The sequence below is a fragment of the Neofelis nebulosa genome, chromosome 1 (genome assembly GCF_028018385.1).
Source record: "Neofelis nebulosa isolate mNeoNeb1 chromosome 1, mNeoNeb1.pri, whole genome shotgun sequence".
Lineage (NCBI taxonomy): Eukaryota > Metazoa > Chordata > Mammalia > Carnivora > Felidae > Neofelis > Neofelis nebulosa.
Window position 1 is genome coordinate 82,823,418 of NC_080782.1, and position 13,529 is coordinate 82,836,946.

Consider the following 13,529-nt stretch of genomic DNA (forward strand, 5'->3'; position numbering starts at 1 on the left):
TTGTGTGGTGGGTCAGGCCAATAGATATTATTATCCCCATTTTAGAGACTGATAGAAGACATGAGGGCATGAAGGCATCTGGCCCAATGCTGGGAGCTGGGACAGCAGCCAGGGCTCCACTGACAAGAGGACTACTTAAGTGCCATTTAATTGGTCTTTAACTCAATTAATCCCCAAAATGTTGTTTTTATGCTTGCATTTATGTCCTTGATCTCATCAAGTGGAAGTTGTGGTTCTGTCCAAGAGAGTCTTGTTGCTCACCCAAGGCAAGGACATGGATCAGTGCATCTTTTGAGGCCTTGTTCAATTATTTGATTCTCTTTATTTATGCGTACATTTTGAAATTAAAGAAGGGATGTGGCTTTGGAATCCCTAGACCTGGAATCTGCTAACTACTCAGTGACTGACCTTGCACAATCCTATCACATGCTTCAGACTTGGTTCCTTGGTCTACAAAATGGGGTTGCTGTGAGAATTACATATAGTAAATGATGAAAACTGTTAAGCATAATGCTGGGGTACTCCATGTCTAGACCATGGCTAGTCCTGTTGCTTCTGTCCTCCAAACTTCTTGTATCTAGAATTTAATTACTCTCATCACTTCTCAGGTAAAGCTCAAAGCCACCCTCGTCCCTCCAGTACTATAGTGAGTGACAACTCTGATCTAAACTCTGTTTCTACCCATTCCCTTCCTCTACTTTACTGTCCACAAAATGAAATGACCACATTGAATCTTTTAAAATGCAAACTGGACTATAAAGAAACTCTACTCAAAGACTCCTAGTGGCTTCCCACCCACCCAAATCCAAAGTCCTCGCTGTTGCCCACAGAATCGTACACGATCTGGCCCTTAGCCGTCTCGGCAATTCTTCCCCTCTCATTAACCTCTTGCTTTCTCTGTTCTAGCTATTTTGTTTTCTTTGCCATATCTCAGGCTGAGCAAATTTCATCCTCTGCCTCTTCATATTTAATGTTCCCTCTTCCTGGAAAAATTTTCCTTCAGATTCACTACTTGGTTCACTCCCTCCCCTCCTTTCGGTTTGTGGTGAAATATTACCTTATCCATCACCTTCCCAACCTCCTGTATATCAATGCGTGATGCATCTATTAATTTCATATTAATTCAAGCAACAGATGCTCTATCAATGTTTAAGATGGGTAGTAAACTATAATAAAAAGAACAGCTAACATTTATTGAACTTATGCTATGTGCGATGAATTTGGTTTTCCCTGGTGGGTGGCCATCTATCTTCCTGGTATACTCTGTCGCCTGCAATAGATCTTAGCTCAGATGGTGCCTCCAGCAAGAAATCTTCCTTGATCAGTCAGGCCAGAAGTGATTCTTCACTCCTCCGTATTCCCTCAGTGATCAATTTGTACCATTCGCTTTCCCCTTGTGTTGTAGTTTTTGTATCTTCTCTTAAACACAAAAACTCATTGGACATATCTAGTGCAACTTTATATAATGCAAAATTTGTAGGACAACCTCTCATTTTATAATCCACTCTAGATAATTAGGAAAAGTTACATATGTGAATTATATAGACATATTCAAGCTGTATAAATGAATCCACATTGACAGATAAGTGTTATGTGGGATGGACCATAGAGCCCAGAACCCAAAATCTGAGAGTTAGTATTTTCAGGGAAAATTAGATAGAGGAGAAAAATGAAAATATTAAACTATAAAAGTCAATTAGGTGCCTCATTAAAAGACTATGTAAGGTTGAATTGTGTGGAGTTATCTCCATAGGTCCACAACACCATGTCATCATATAAATATGACAAGTTGGCATATTTATAAAGAGTTTTGGTAAGAAGTGGTGGTCATTTCTTCTTAATTCTCTCCAATGATTTTGTACTTCTTACTTTCTGAATGCTTTTGTTCACCGCGTCCTAGAAAAATTAGTAACAAAATAATGTCCCTGTGTTATAGAGAAGACTTCTATATACTGCAGTTCTTTTTGGACTATTATGGTAGCTCTATACTGAGGTAATATTTTGTGGTTGTGGCACTTTAAGCGTCACTATCATGTGTGGAAAAGCCTCAGGCACTGAGCTAAGTCCTTTTTCACTTAATTCCTAAAACTCCCTATGGGGCTCTTGTTTAAAAACTCTCTAATGGCTCCCCATTTCACTTACAGGAACCTCAGACTCTTCCTGTGGCTATGGGACCCACCCACCAGGATCCTGTCCATTTCTTCCACTCCATCTCTCACCAACTCTGCTCACCTTGCTCCTTTCTATATGCACTGGTCTCCACCTTCCTTGAACTTGCCTAGCCAAGCTGCTTCCTGCCTGGGGCCCTTGCAGCTGCTGTAGTCAGATCTTTCAGTGGCTATCTCTTTGTCCTCAGTAAGTCTCAATTCAAATTTTAGTTTCTCAATAGACTTTTAGTTTAAAAAAAAACAAATAAGCCCCACAACCCTTTGTAGGGGGTAGTCAGCTTCAGGAATAAAAAATACAAAATACCCAGTTGAACCTGAATTTCAGATAAACAACTAAAGGTATTTTAGCAAGTCTTGTACAATATTTGGGACATATCTATACTCAAAAATTTTCTGCAATTTAACTTTAACTGGATGTCCTACAGTTTATTTGGTAACCCTTCCTCCATAGCCACCCTGTTATGGTAACCTGTTTTATTTTCTCCGTGATACTTTTCACTATTAGAAATTCTGTTCACTGTTTGACTCTCCTACTGGAAGATGGGCTCCATGAGGTCGGGGCCTTGTCTGCCTTGTTCGTGGCTTCATCCCCAGAACCTACTGCATTGCTTGGAACAGAGTAGGTGCTTGGTAAATGTGTTAAGTACTTGTTATAAAGGGGAAAAAAATAAAGAAGAAGACTAAAAAGCTTAGAGGGGTTGGTAAGACCTTGAGGGCATATTGCTAGCTAGAGGAGACTGGAATCAGCACAGTGCCAAAGCTCAGAGAACTCTTCCATGTTTTCCACGTTTAGTGGCGCAAAGGACAATGGAGGAGGGAAGGGACAAGGTGTCACCTGCGTTTCAAGAGGCTCACTTAACAGAATCAGAAGACCCTTGGATCAGTAGATTCAGACTGACTCATTCAGACTGAATGAGCTAAACAAAACCTTTTCCATTTGCCTTGCAACGAAGCAAGTGAAGTAAATGCACTTGAACGAAAGCAAGATATTCTGGGTTTAGAATAGTGTCAGAGGCAGTGGGCATCCTCTCATTTCGTCCACCAACAACTCCCTGCAACTTTAGGGCTGGCTAATTTATGGTCAGACTCCGGAAACCTCTAGACCCGAACCACAAAAGGAACTACCGGTGTACACGCAAATAGAGAGCAAGGGGGATGGAAGGGATGAAGTCAAGACAGAAGAAATCAAACTCTTGTTGGATGCAGGTCACAATACGGGGCGGAAGCAGCAGTCTTCAAGCCCAGAATTCGGTCAGGTTCACTCTCGATAAGGGCGTTCTGTGCCCCACACGACCCACCCAGGGCGCATAATCTTTTCTCCAGCTCACTTCATTGGACCCAGACACTAGTCGGCGGGCGCGTCCAGCCGCCGGCCCAAAGAGAGCTGCGCGGGGGAGCTGTGGCCAGATTCTGGGGAGCAACCTGGCGCCAGTCCCTCCTCAGCTCCACCCGGCTCTCGCCTGCCCACCCTCCCACCCAGGAACTGGAGGATGGTCCGGGGTGCTCCTGTGCGGCTGCTGGTCGCAGTTGTCTTCAGCCCGATACACCCTGCTGTGCGAGTCGCGCGCGCGCCCAGTTGGGAAGCAGCCGCCCCCGCCGCTGACAGGTGCTGCCCTGAGGGCGCAGGGTGCGGTCCCTGGCGCAGCTGGACGCGCACGCTCGGGTGCGTGTAGCTTCCCCAGCCCAAAGCCGGCGAGGAGAGGAAGCCAGGGCGCGGCCTGGGGGAGTCCAGGGGACTGGAGCTGCGCAGCTCTGAGCCAGAAACTTTGCAGGCTCGGCGGCCGGGATTCGGTGACAGCGCCAGCCCACACCGGCAGGTGCGGGAGGAAGAGGCGGCGCCGGAGTCTGGCGGCCAAAGAACCTTGGCGGCGGCCGCGTCTTTTCCCCGAGCTGTCCTGAAGCCGCCGGGCACTCCCGGCTTCTGCTGCTGCGCCCGCCGCCGCCGCCGCCACCGCGGGGCTCCGGGAGGAGGTGCAGCCGGAGAGGGCGGAGGAGAAGAAGGAGGAGGTGGAGGAGGAGTGGAAAGGAGGAGCAGGGGGTGGAGGATGGAGCCCCGGGCAGCCGCGGCGGGCTCGCCCGAGCCTGCGGCGGCGTCCTCCTCCTTCCAGGCCCGGCTCTGGAAGAACCTGCAGCTGGGGGTGGGCAAGAGCAAGGGCGGCGGGGGCGGGCGCGCAGGGGTCCCAGAGCGCCGCACTGCGGACACCCCGTCGCCCTCCCCGCCACCCCCGGGGGGCAGGCGGGACGCACTGGCCGGCGTGGGTGGCGCGGGCAGCAGGTGGAGCGGCTTCAAGAAACGGAAGCAAGTGCTGGACCGCGTCTTCTCCTCCTCCCAGCCCAACCTGTGCTGCTCCTCGCCGGAGCCTCTCGAGCCCGGCGGCGCCGTCAGAACCGAGCAGGGGTCCACCTTGCGCCGCCGGATCCGTGAGCATTTGCTCCCAGCGGGAAGGGGACCGGCGACAACCGCCGCGGGAGCAGCGGGAGTGACGCCTCCTGGCGGACGGTCCCCGGACTCAGCTCCCTCTTCATCCTCCGCTTCATCATCCCTGTCCTCCTCGCCCCAGCCTCCCGCGAGGGGAGACCGCGCCCGAGATGAGGGGGCACGGCGTCGGGGCCCCGAGGCGCACTTGTGCCATCAGAAGAGTTCCTCCCTGCCCGGCACCGCCTGCCTGGAGCAGCTGCTGGAACCGCCGCCGCCTCCCGCAGAACCAGCTGAGAGCCCAGTGCAGCCGCGGACCCCGGAGAAGGGCGAGGAGCTCGGCAGCAACCAGGTGAGTGAAGGTTGCGCGCGGCCCGAGACAGGTGCGCCTGGCCACGCCTCCGGCTTGGGGCAGTAGCTACCCCTGGTGTTGCAGCGGCGTGGGGGGGGGGGGGGGGGTGCTACCAAGTAAATCCACAGGGAAAAGGAAACATTCCCGCTCCCGCTTTGTAAAGATACAGCTCTGACTTGCACCCTGACATTACTTTTGGAAGAAATAACACCCACTGCCAGAAGCCGGGTAGCTTTATGAATCGCTATGAAAGTGGAAGTATTAATAGTAGCCAAATAGGAGAGGAATAAAGTTAGACGTAAAGTGGGTACTTTTTGGAGGTCTAAGGGCTGTCTAGCGAAGCCTCACCTTCTCTAAAGAAAAACAAATCCAGCAATTAAAAAAAAATTACAACCCTGTATGACGGTAAGGAGGGGCCAGCACTTGAAACAATAAGGACTTGCAGGAAGGAATAGCAATAAGGAGAGGTGAATTATTGGCAAACGTGAGGTCCTTTATTGGGGAAACCCTTAAAGCAAGTCTGGGCGTATTTTTGCACTCACTTCTTAAAAGTACCCGCTGCCAAGAGATCGCTGACCAACAAGTGGACAGAGTGAGCGCCTCATCCGAGTTACTCAAATAGATTCCTGTGGCCTTTTCTAACTTTCAATATTCACCTGAAGCAGTTGCGTTTTAAGTATGTTGCCTCTTTGGTTAGGCAAGAGTTAAGTGTGGTCCGACCAGAGTCAAGTAAAAATGAACGTAGGATCCATAAGGCATTTCCCCAGCAGCTGCTTTCATTGCCTCGGTTTTGTAGAGGAGATGCGCACCTTTGGTAAATACTTAGAAGTTGTGTTAATGTTAGCAAATATTTTGAAAGTTACAGTCCATCAGTGACGTAAAGGACTCTTTTCTTTCAATACATCATAGTTTATTTAATTCTCATTATTTCGAACCTGATTGTTAGGTTAGTTAATCTTTAAAGGTTAATCTTTAATTAGCTGCAAGTTTGAACTACAAAGAACATAACGACATGTTTTGAACGGTAAGATGTGGGAATACATGGGATATCAGTTGAAAATTTTTATGGTTTATTAGCTAATTAGTGTAATTTCAGAAAACCAGAATATATAGGTGGGTAACCTGATGTTATTGATGTTGTAGAAAACATCTCGTGTTCTAGAAAAAGGTTGTAGTCATTCTCAGAAGGTAACATTGACAGTCTCACTAACTCTACTTTTCCTTTCATCTTGGAAGAGAATTGAATAGAACTCCTGGTTTTGGCTCCTAAAATAAAACAAAATGTGGTTTTAAAAGAATGTGTTAAATTCAGTGTAGATGAATAATATACATATTGAAAGAATTTACTTTTGAATGTGTACATATCCGAACATATAAGAATTTTAGAGTTGGGGTACTGTTTACATTTGTTTTTGTTGACTTCTATGATCAGGAATAATCAAACAACAAACATTTGAGTTATTTTGAAGGTAGATATATTACTGCAAATGTTAACTTACTAAATTACTTTGCAGTTCACTGAACCAAGATTTTCAAAGCAAAAGCAGAGAATTCTGAATTAATCTTTGTTAGTTTTTACCAAAAAATTTTCTGAAGCTATCAATCTTTTAGAAAACTGCTATGTAAACATGAATTTTGTATACGAAAGTCCTAAGCCTATTTTGGAGAATGTACTAAACTAACATTATTGTATGTACCTTTACCATATGTATGTACCTTTACATACATATTGTATGTACAACATTATTGTAACTTTACCATATGCTGGGCACTTATAGCCTTCCATGATTTAATGCTCCCAGCAGTCCTGCATGACCGAAGTTCTTGTTGCCATTTTATGGAATAGGAAACCAGTGCTCAGATAAATTTAATAACCTTTCCAGAGTCACATGGTCAATAAATGACAGAGGTGTTGTACTGAAATTCTCCAGAATTTTTTACATTACTGCAGCTACCTTTGACAACTTTTAGAGCTTGTCGTGTTTCTGGGATGACTTCAGTCCTCAGATTAATGCTTGCAAGTTTACATACATTCTGGATTTTCTTTCCCCTCCCTAGAATCAGTTCTATGATGTATTCGCTATGTCAATTTTTTTCTGTGATACATTATTGTATAACTATTATATCACATTTACAAGTGACATTATTAATCATACCATCTATGATTCTAAAGCTTTTTTGTTACAAGGAATCAGCATTTCAGTGAAGATGTAAAATGAATAACAAAGCTAAAATACCTTTCACAGAATGTGTGAAAGATGGGTTGTAGGCAGAACAGTAGCCCCTAGGGTCCTGTTTGATGTCACACACAGTCCCAGGGAGAGGCACCATTGTTGGTTCCCTGCATGTGCTGCTCGTGGAGTCTGTTCCTTGAGAAGTGGACAGTTTTCCGCTCGGAGTCACAAATGTGGCTTTCAGCACTAGCTCACCAGTGCAGACTCAGGATCCCTCGGTCCTCTCATGGCCCCTCTGCCCAATAATTCCTCAAGCCTGGCTGGCTCACCCTGTGATGAGGAAGAGGAAGAAATCGAATTGGAAGCTGAAACTAGAAGAGGACTCTTGAAAGTGTCCAGGAGTAGGCTATGCTGTGCGGTACCTTTCTGAGCTTCCTGCATCTCTCGGAGGGATTGCCTTGCCCCCCCCCCCCCCCAGCCCCTGGCCTCAGAAGATACTTGGGATGGGGGAGGGATATGTACCATATGCAGATTCCTGTTCTATTCACAGGCCCAGAGAGGCACACAGGAAGGAAAAGACAATAAAAGCATTACATACATCTTCAGATTGACTAAAGGAAAAGAACTTTCTTTTAAAGAAGAAAGAAAATTCATTGCAAAAATCATGCAAGTGTCTCGATTTTTCTCTTGTTCTCTGCTTGTTCCTGGCCTCAGCCATGTTCCCCAACACACTTCCTACCTCTCTGCTTCTCCCTCCAGCTCAGCATGAGGCCACAGCAACATATGTGCATAAGCTCTGACTCTAGGGGGGGGATGTTAAAAAAAAAAAAAAAAGCAAAAGCCGGGAGGGGAGGAGAAAGAAAGAAGGAAAGAAAAAAAGAAAAAGAAAAAAATCAGTTTGGACTGCTGGGGGAGAGAGGTTTGGAAGTCCCTGATGTACAATGTTTAAAACTGAGCATACTGTGCTACCCGCCCCCCCCCTCCCTCCATGGCCCAGCCTGCCCTCTTTCTGCTGTGTGCTCTTTAGCCAAATATACCTTTGAAAAACACTTTAACAGGCTTGATCATGCCTTGTTGTTGGGGCACGGGCATTATTCAAAATGTTCTGCTCTGAGAAAAAGAAAAACAAAACATTTCTTCCCACTGACTCTAGTTCACGTGCTGGGCCATATTGTCATACCAGATGCATTTCATTTTCTGCAACACGGTTGGGAAAGATGCTTTCTCGATTTGTGTGCATATCAAAAATATGCCAGTTTTATGTATTCTGTCTTGATGAGTTACTAAAATTACATTTTGCTAGAATCAGGAAGCCAGTATTTTAAGATAAAGAGTGAAGAATGAGTATGTCACATTTTTTTAGTGCTTTAACAAAAGCATGAAGTTTATGAATGTTAAACTCTTATTGTTTTCCTTTCAAATTCATTTTGTTAAAATTCTTTTCATTGAGAGGTAAAACAATTTTTTTTTTGTAAAAAAAGTGGCTAAAGTACTCAGGGTATGATAGGAATGTTTCAAAACATAGTAAAAGGAATATTCATTCATTGGGGTAAAATTCCTAAAATACATCTGTAAGCCCCAACAAAAAGTAGAAAAATATTTTCTAAGATGACATCTGTACGTGAAGTGCATCTTGCTTTGTTTATTATCCGACCTTTTAGAGAAAGCTTGTATTTTCAAAAATGATTTAAAGTGTGGTTTGGGTTAATTTTTATTATCTATTTTCCAGGTGTCTTTAATATTACTTCAAAGAACATAAGTTAATCTTGGGGAAGACACAAGTCTAAAAAAAAATGCAATTGCTAACGTAAATGACCTAAAATCACCAAAAAAACTAATATTCTCAAGAACAAGCCCCAAAAGCGATGTTAATGGCTTTTTCAAAATGAGAGAGGCAAGATGAGATCTTAGGACATTTTGGAGCAAGGCATGAAGTTTGATGTGTGATAGCATCCTGGAAATATGCTGTGATCATCACATTATTCCAGAGGAGTGGAATGAACAGAGTGACAGGTTTACTCTGGAGTGGAATTATTTTCCCATGACCTTTACGTTCTATATTGTGTATCTGGAAAACTTGAGTACAGCTATGAATCTTGTACAAGTGGTAGTGTTATCAGGTAGATATTTTATGAACTCAGAAAACACTAGCAATGGCTGTGTAAGTTGTTATTATTGAGCAGATATTAAAGTCTTGCCACTGGCACCAATACAAATAAGTGGGTTGTTGAAGAAAAATTCACAGGGAACTTTGCTGGTCCTTCTCATTTAAGGTGTACATTCATTTACTTGCACTGGTGGGGAACATAGCCTCAAATGAACCCAGGCAGTACTGGGGACCTCACAATTTCACAGAGTAATGAAAAAATCGTATTACTTTTGGCAAGTATGTGTGTGTTACCCTGGAAAAGCAAAGTAAATACTTAGAGGTATAAAATAGGATTAATAGATTCATAAAGGTAACAGGACAAGCACTCGTCCTTTTTTCTCTTGCCCTGACTTTGGAAATAAGGGATGATTTCACAAAATTAAAGATTAATAATATATCTTCTGTAACTCAAAGAAACATGTAGCATGGTTTCTTGGCTCAGGATGATTATCAAAACGTTTGTTAGCTCTAGATTGGTGAAGAGTAAATAGTTTGTCTAGATAACATTGCAAGCATTGACGAAATCTGCATATTCAGAAGTTAGGGTCATGGGGTATTTTTTTGTTAATTCATAGCTATTTGCAGTGTCATAGACATGTTTTATTTTATTTATTTATTTATTTATTTATTTATTTATTTATTAAAAAAAATTTTTTTTTAACGTTTATTTATTTTTGAGACAGAGAGAGACAGAGCATGAACGGGGGAGGGGCAGAGAGAGAGGGAGACACAGAATCTGAAACAGGCTCCAGGCTCTGAGCGGTCAGCACAGAGCCCGACGCGGGGCTCGAACTCACGGACTGTGAGATCATGACCTGAGCCAAAGTCGGCCGCTCAACCGACTGAGCCACCCAGGCGCCCCTAGACATGTTTTAGATAATCAGAAATTAATTTTTTGAAATGTGAAGCTCTTTTGTTTTGACTTTTTTTTTTTTTGCTGGAAATCTTAACTAAAAATTATATATTTCCTTGCCTGACTAAGCCAAGAGTCCTAAATAAAATCTCTTAGTAATTGAGGGCTATTGTTTCAATACTGGCTTTTTTGTTTGTTTAATGTGGATGAAGTAGTAAATACTGTTCTAGAGCTTGCTTTAGACACACTTGTTTGCTTCCATAAAATTACTATATAAAGCATATCTATTTAGGACAAGTTTATTTTTCTATAAAGTTAATTATTGACAGGTGTGAGGCACACTTCCTCATGTCATTTTTTCAGTTGCCAAATATTCGCTACTATTTTTATTTGCGAATTTTGATTTGTTGGAAGCATTGACAACATGCATTTTTTTCCCCTGTGTGATTAACTTTATGTGCCATTTTGCTTTCTTTGTCATCATCAAACTTTTCTTCTTACACTGCTTTTTATAAATGAGATGTGCAAAGTGATTCCTATCCCTCAATAATTGAAGATTTTATGCAAATAGTTTCCTCCTCCAATGTATACCAGTTTCTTATATTAAAATTTTATTTTTCGGCAGAATATCAGGCCATGATTTTCCTCATGTCTCCAAATGCTTGTATTTAACATTAATCTGAATGCAAGTGATGCAAAAAAAAACCTATATTTTCAATGTAATGAGGTTTGAAAGTCCTGCATACTTGCCTTTAAAAGTCTTGCCTTCTTGAGAGAACAATTTTCCTGTGAAGTCTTTTGAGATAGTTTATATCAGCCTTATTTCCCATCCTTTTGGGTCCTAGTGAATCTGGAAAAATTACAACACATGATAGACAAATGGATCTCTGGATGTGTTGGGGCCAATACATTCTCTTAATCCCACAGGTTTTATTCAGTGCGGCCCTGTCAGTATTAGCAACTGACCCTATTTTGCTTAAGCCTGAGCTACGTTTACCAGCATGCTAGAGTAGAATTTGGCAAGCCTTGGTACAATTGACCTATCTAATCAGCATTGTAGAGGGAAGACTTCAAGTGCTTGCTGAGTGAATGAAGGGATGAATGGATGGCACAGAGCTATTCAGAACAAATTCTCTGGAAAAGTTCCAAAATCACTTATAGTTATGTAATGATGTTCCTGCCTTCTTGTTTCCAAGTCCTTTTAAGCCTGACAGATGTATTTGACTTTCCCTCTTCCCCTGGCTTTTCTCAACCCCTACTTTAATAATTCTTATTCATGTCTGTGGGTGTAAAAGGAGGACACGATACCTACTAAATGGCTGCCATGTTGTATTTGCATGGAGGATGGAGGAGTGAGTCTTACTTCTGAGGTCTCTGGCTCAGGGATGCATTTCTTGGTGCCAGTCTCTGACTTGGGGTATCCCCTTTTGAATCCAGGTCTCCTTGTCTGGCCTCTCATGTTGCTTCCCCCGTCTGGATTTCCAATACCTGCTGACATAGTCTCACTCACTTATGATCTCTAAGTCTTGAACTTTGCTTGGATTTTAGCTCAAGATACTTTCCTGCCTGCTTCACTGCCACTTCTCTTCAAACTCATCCCCTTGAACTAGATTAAAATCCCAGTCTTGACCAAGAATCCTGTCCTTAGTGGCCTGGCCCATTCTGTTGGTTCTTGAATGCCAAGTGGGTAAACTCGGGTTCAGACATTTGGTCAGTTGCTTTTCATAGTGACCACACGTCTAATGCTGAACCTGTTAATAAAACACGAAAGCCTTCCTCCAGAAAATCTGCATTGCCAGTTAATTACATTTGACGATAAATGGCATCTCTTCCCTTGGAGCACTAGACTATAGCTGAACTTTTTGGGGAGCACTCTTCATTGTCTCTATGATCCTACTTCCTCCCCTCCTATTTTTGAAGTCCTCACAATGCTTACTCTCTAACATCATCACCCTTTTCCTCATTCCTGCCTGGTTTCTTTTTTTCCCTTAAAATTCTCTCCCCCTCTCTCTGCTTGCAAGGTGATTTTTTTTCTGATGGATTATTAAGCATCTGGAGCTGTGCTGTCTCAGAAGCAGCCACTAGTCACATGTGGCTCTTGAATGCTAGAAATGTGGCTAGTTTGAACTGAGGTGCACTATAAGTGTAAGACGCACCCTGGATTGTGAAGCCTTAGCACAGCGAAAAGAGGTACAATATCTCATTACTCATTTTTTACGGTGCTTGTACACCAAAATAATATTTTGGATATGTTGAATTAAAATAGAATATATTATTAAAGTTAACTATACCACTTCCTTTCTATTTTTTAAAAGTATGACTATCAGAATATTTAAAATTATGTATGTTGCTCACATTTTCATTTCTGTTAGCACTGATCTAGAGCAGGGATTCAAACTTCACTGCCTACAGGGGCCATCAGAGGAAAGAAAATGAGCATAGAGGGTTTGATGGGGTCCATGGTGAACCAGGGAGCCCTTTACCCCATTGAAGGGCAACTGCTTTTCAGTGTCAACTGATTATTACCATACGGTGATAGAAGCAGTGTCGCCACAGTTTCTGGATTTTTTAAAATGTTTATTTTTGAGAGAGAGAGAGGAGAGAGAGAGAGAGAGAGAGCAGGGGAGGGGCGGAGAGACAGGGAGACAGAGAATCCCAAGCAGGCCCCAGATTGTCAGCACAGAGCCAGATTTGGGCTTGATTGCACCAAGGGTAAGGTCATATCCTGAGTCGGATGCTTAACCAGATGAGCCACCCAGGCACCCCTGGATTCTTTAATACAAGCCCAATGTCTGGGAGCACCTGGGTGGCTCGGTCGGCTAAGCGCCAGACTTCGGTTCAGGTCATGATTTCCCGGTTCCTGAGTTCCAGCCCCATATTGGGCTCTGTGCTGACAGCTAAGAGCCTGGAGCCTGCTTCAGATTCTGTGTCTCTGCTCTTTCTGCCCCTCCCCAGCTTGTGCTCTGTCTCTCTCTCTCTCTCTATCTCAAAGATAAACATAATTTTTTTTTTTAATTTTTTTTTTCAACGTTTTTTATTTATTTTTGGGACAGAGAGAGACAGAGCATGAACGGGGGAGGGGCAGAGAGAGAGGGAGACACAGAATCGGAAACAGGCTCCAGGCTCCGAGCCATCAGCCCAGAGCCTGACGCGGGGCTCGAACTCACAGACCGCGAGATCGTGACCTGGCTGAAGTCGGACGCTTAACTGACTGCGCCACCCAGGCGCCCCAAACATAATTTTTTTTAATCTGGATGTTCATGTGAAATCTCCAGATTCTTGAATTTTTGAAAAATTTTTTGAAAAAAATTTTTTTTTAACTACAGGCCAAATAAAATATATTTCTGGGTTGAATTTAGCTATCAGTTTGAACTGCAGGCTCAGACAGCTCATGTCAGATTTCTCCTCTCTTCTCCC

At 43.4% G+C, this 13,529-nt stretch overlaps 1 protein-coding gene across 20 annotated transcripts in view; it reads left to right on the plus strand.

Annotated features, from left to right (window-relative positions):
• Positions 1–4,139: 4,139 nt before the first annotated feature.
• The window catches only part of MCTP1 (multiple C2 and transmembrane domain containing 1), a 535,749-nt gene continuing 526,359 nt past the window's right edge, over positions 4,140–13,529 (plus strand). For 6 of the 20 annotated variants that reach the window (XM_058723142.1, XM_058715685.1, XM_058717209.1 and 3 more), the window contains exon 1: positions 4,145–4,936. In XM_058723142.1, the coding sequence (XP_058579125.1) occupies positions 4,214–4,936 (723 nt within the window). In that variant the 5' untranslated portion in view covers positions 4,145–4,213. Of the gene's footprint in view, positions 4,937–13,529 lie in introns of all 20 variants that reach the window. The other 14 variants (XM_058698881.1, XM_058718884.1, XM_058721566.1 and 11 more) reach the window with 7 other exon arrangements.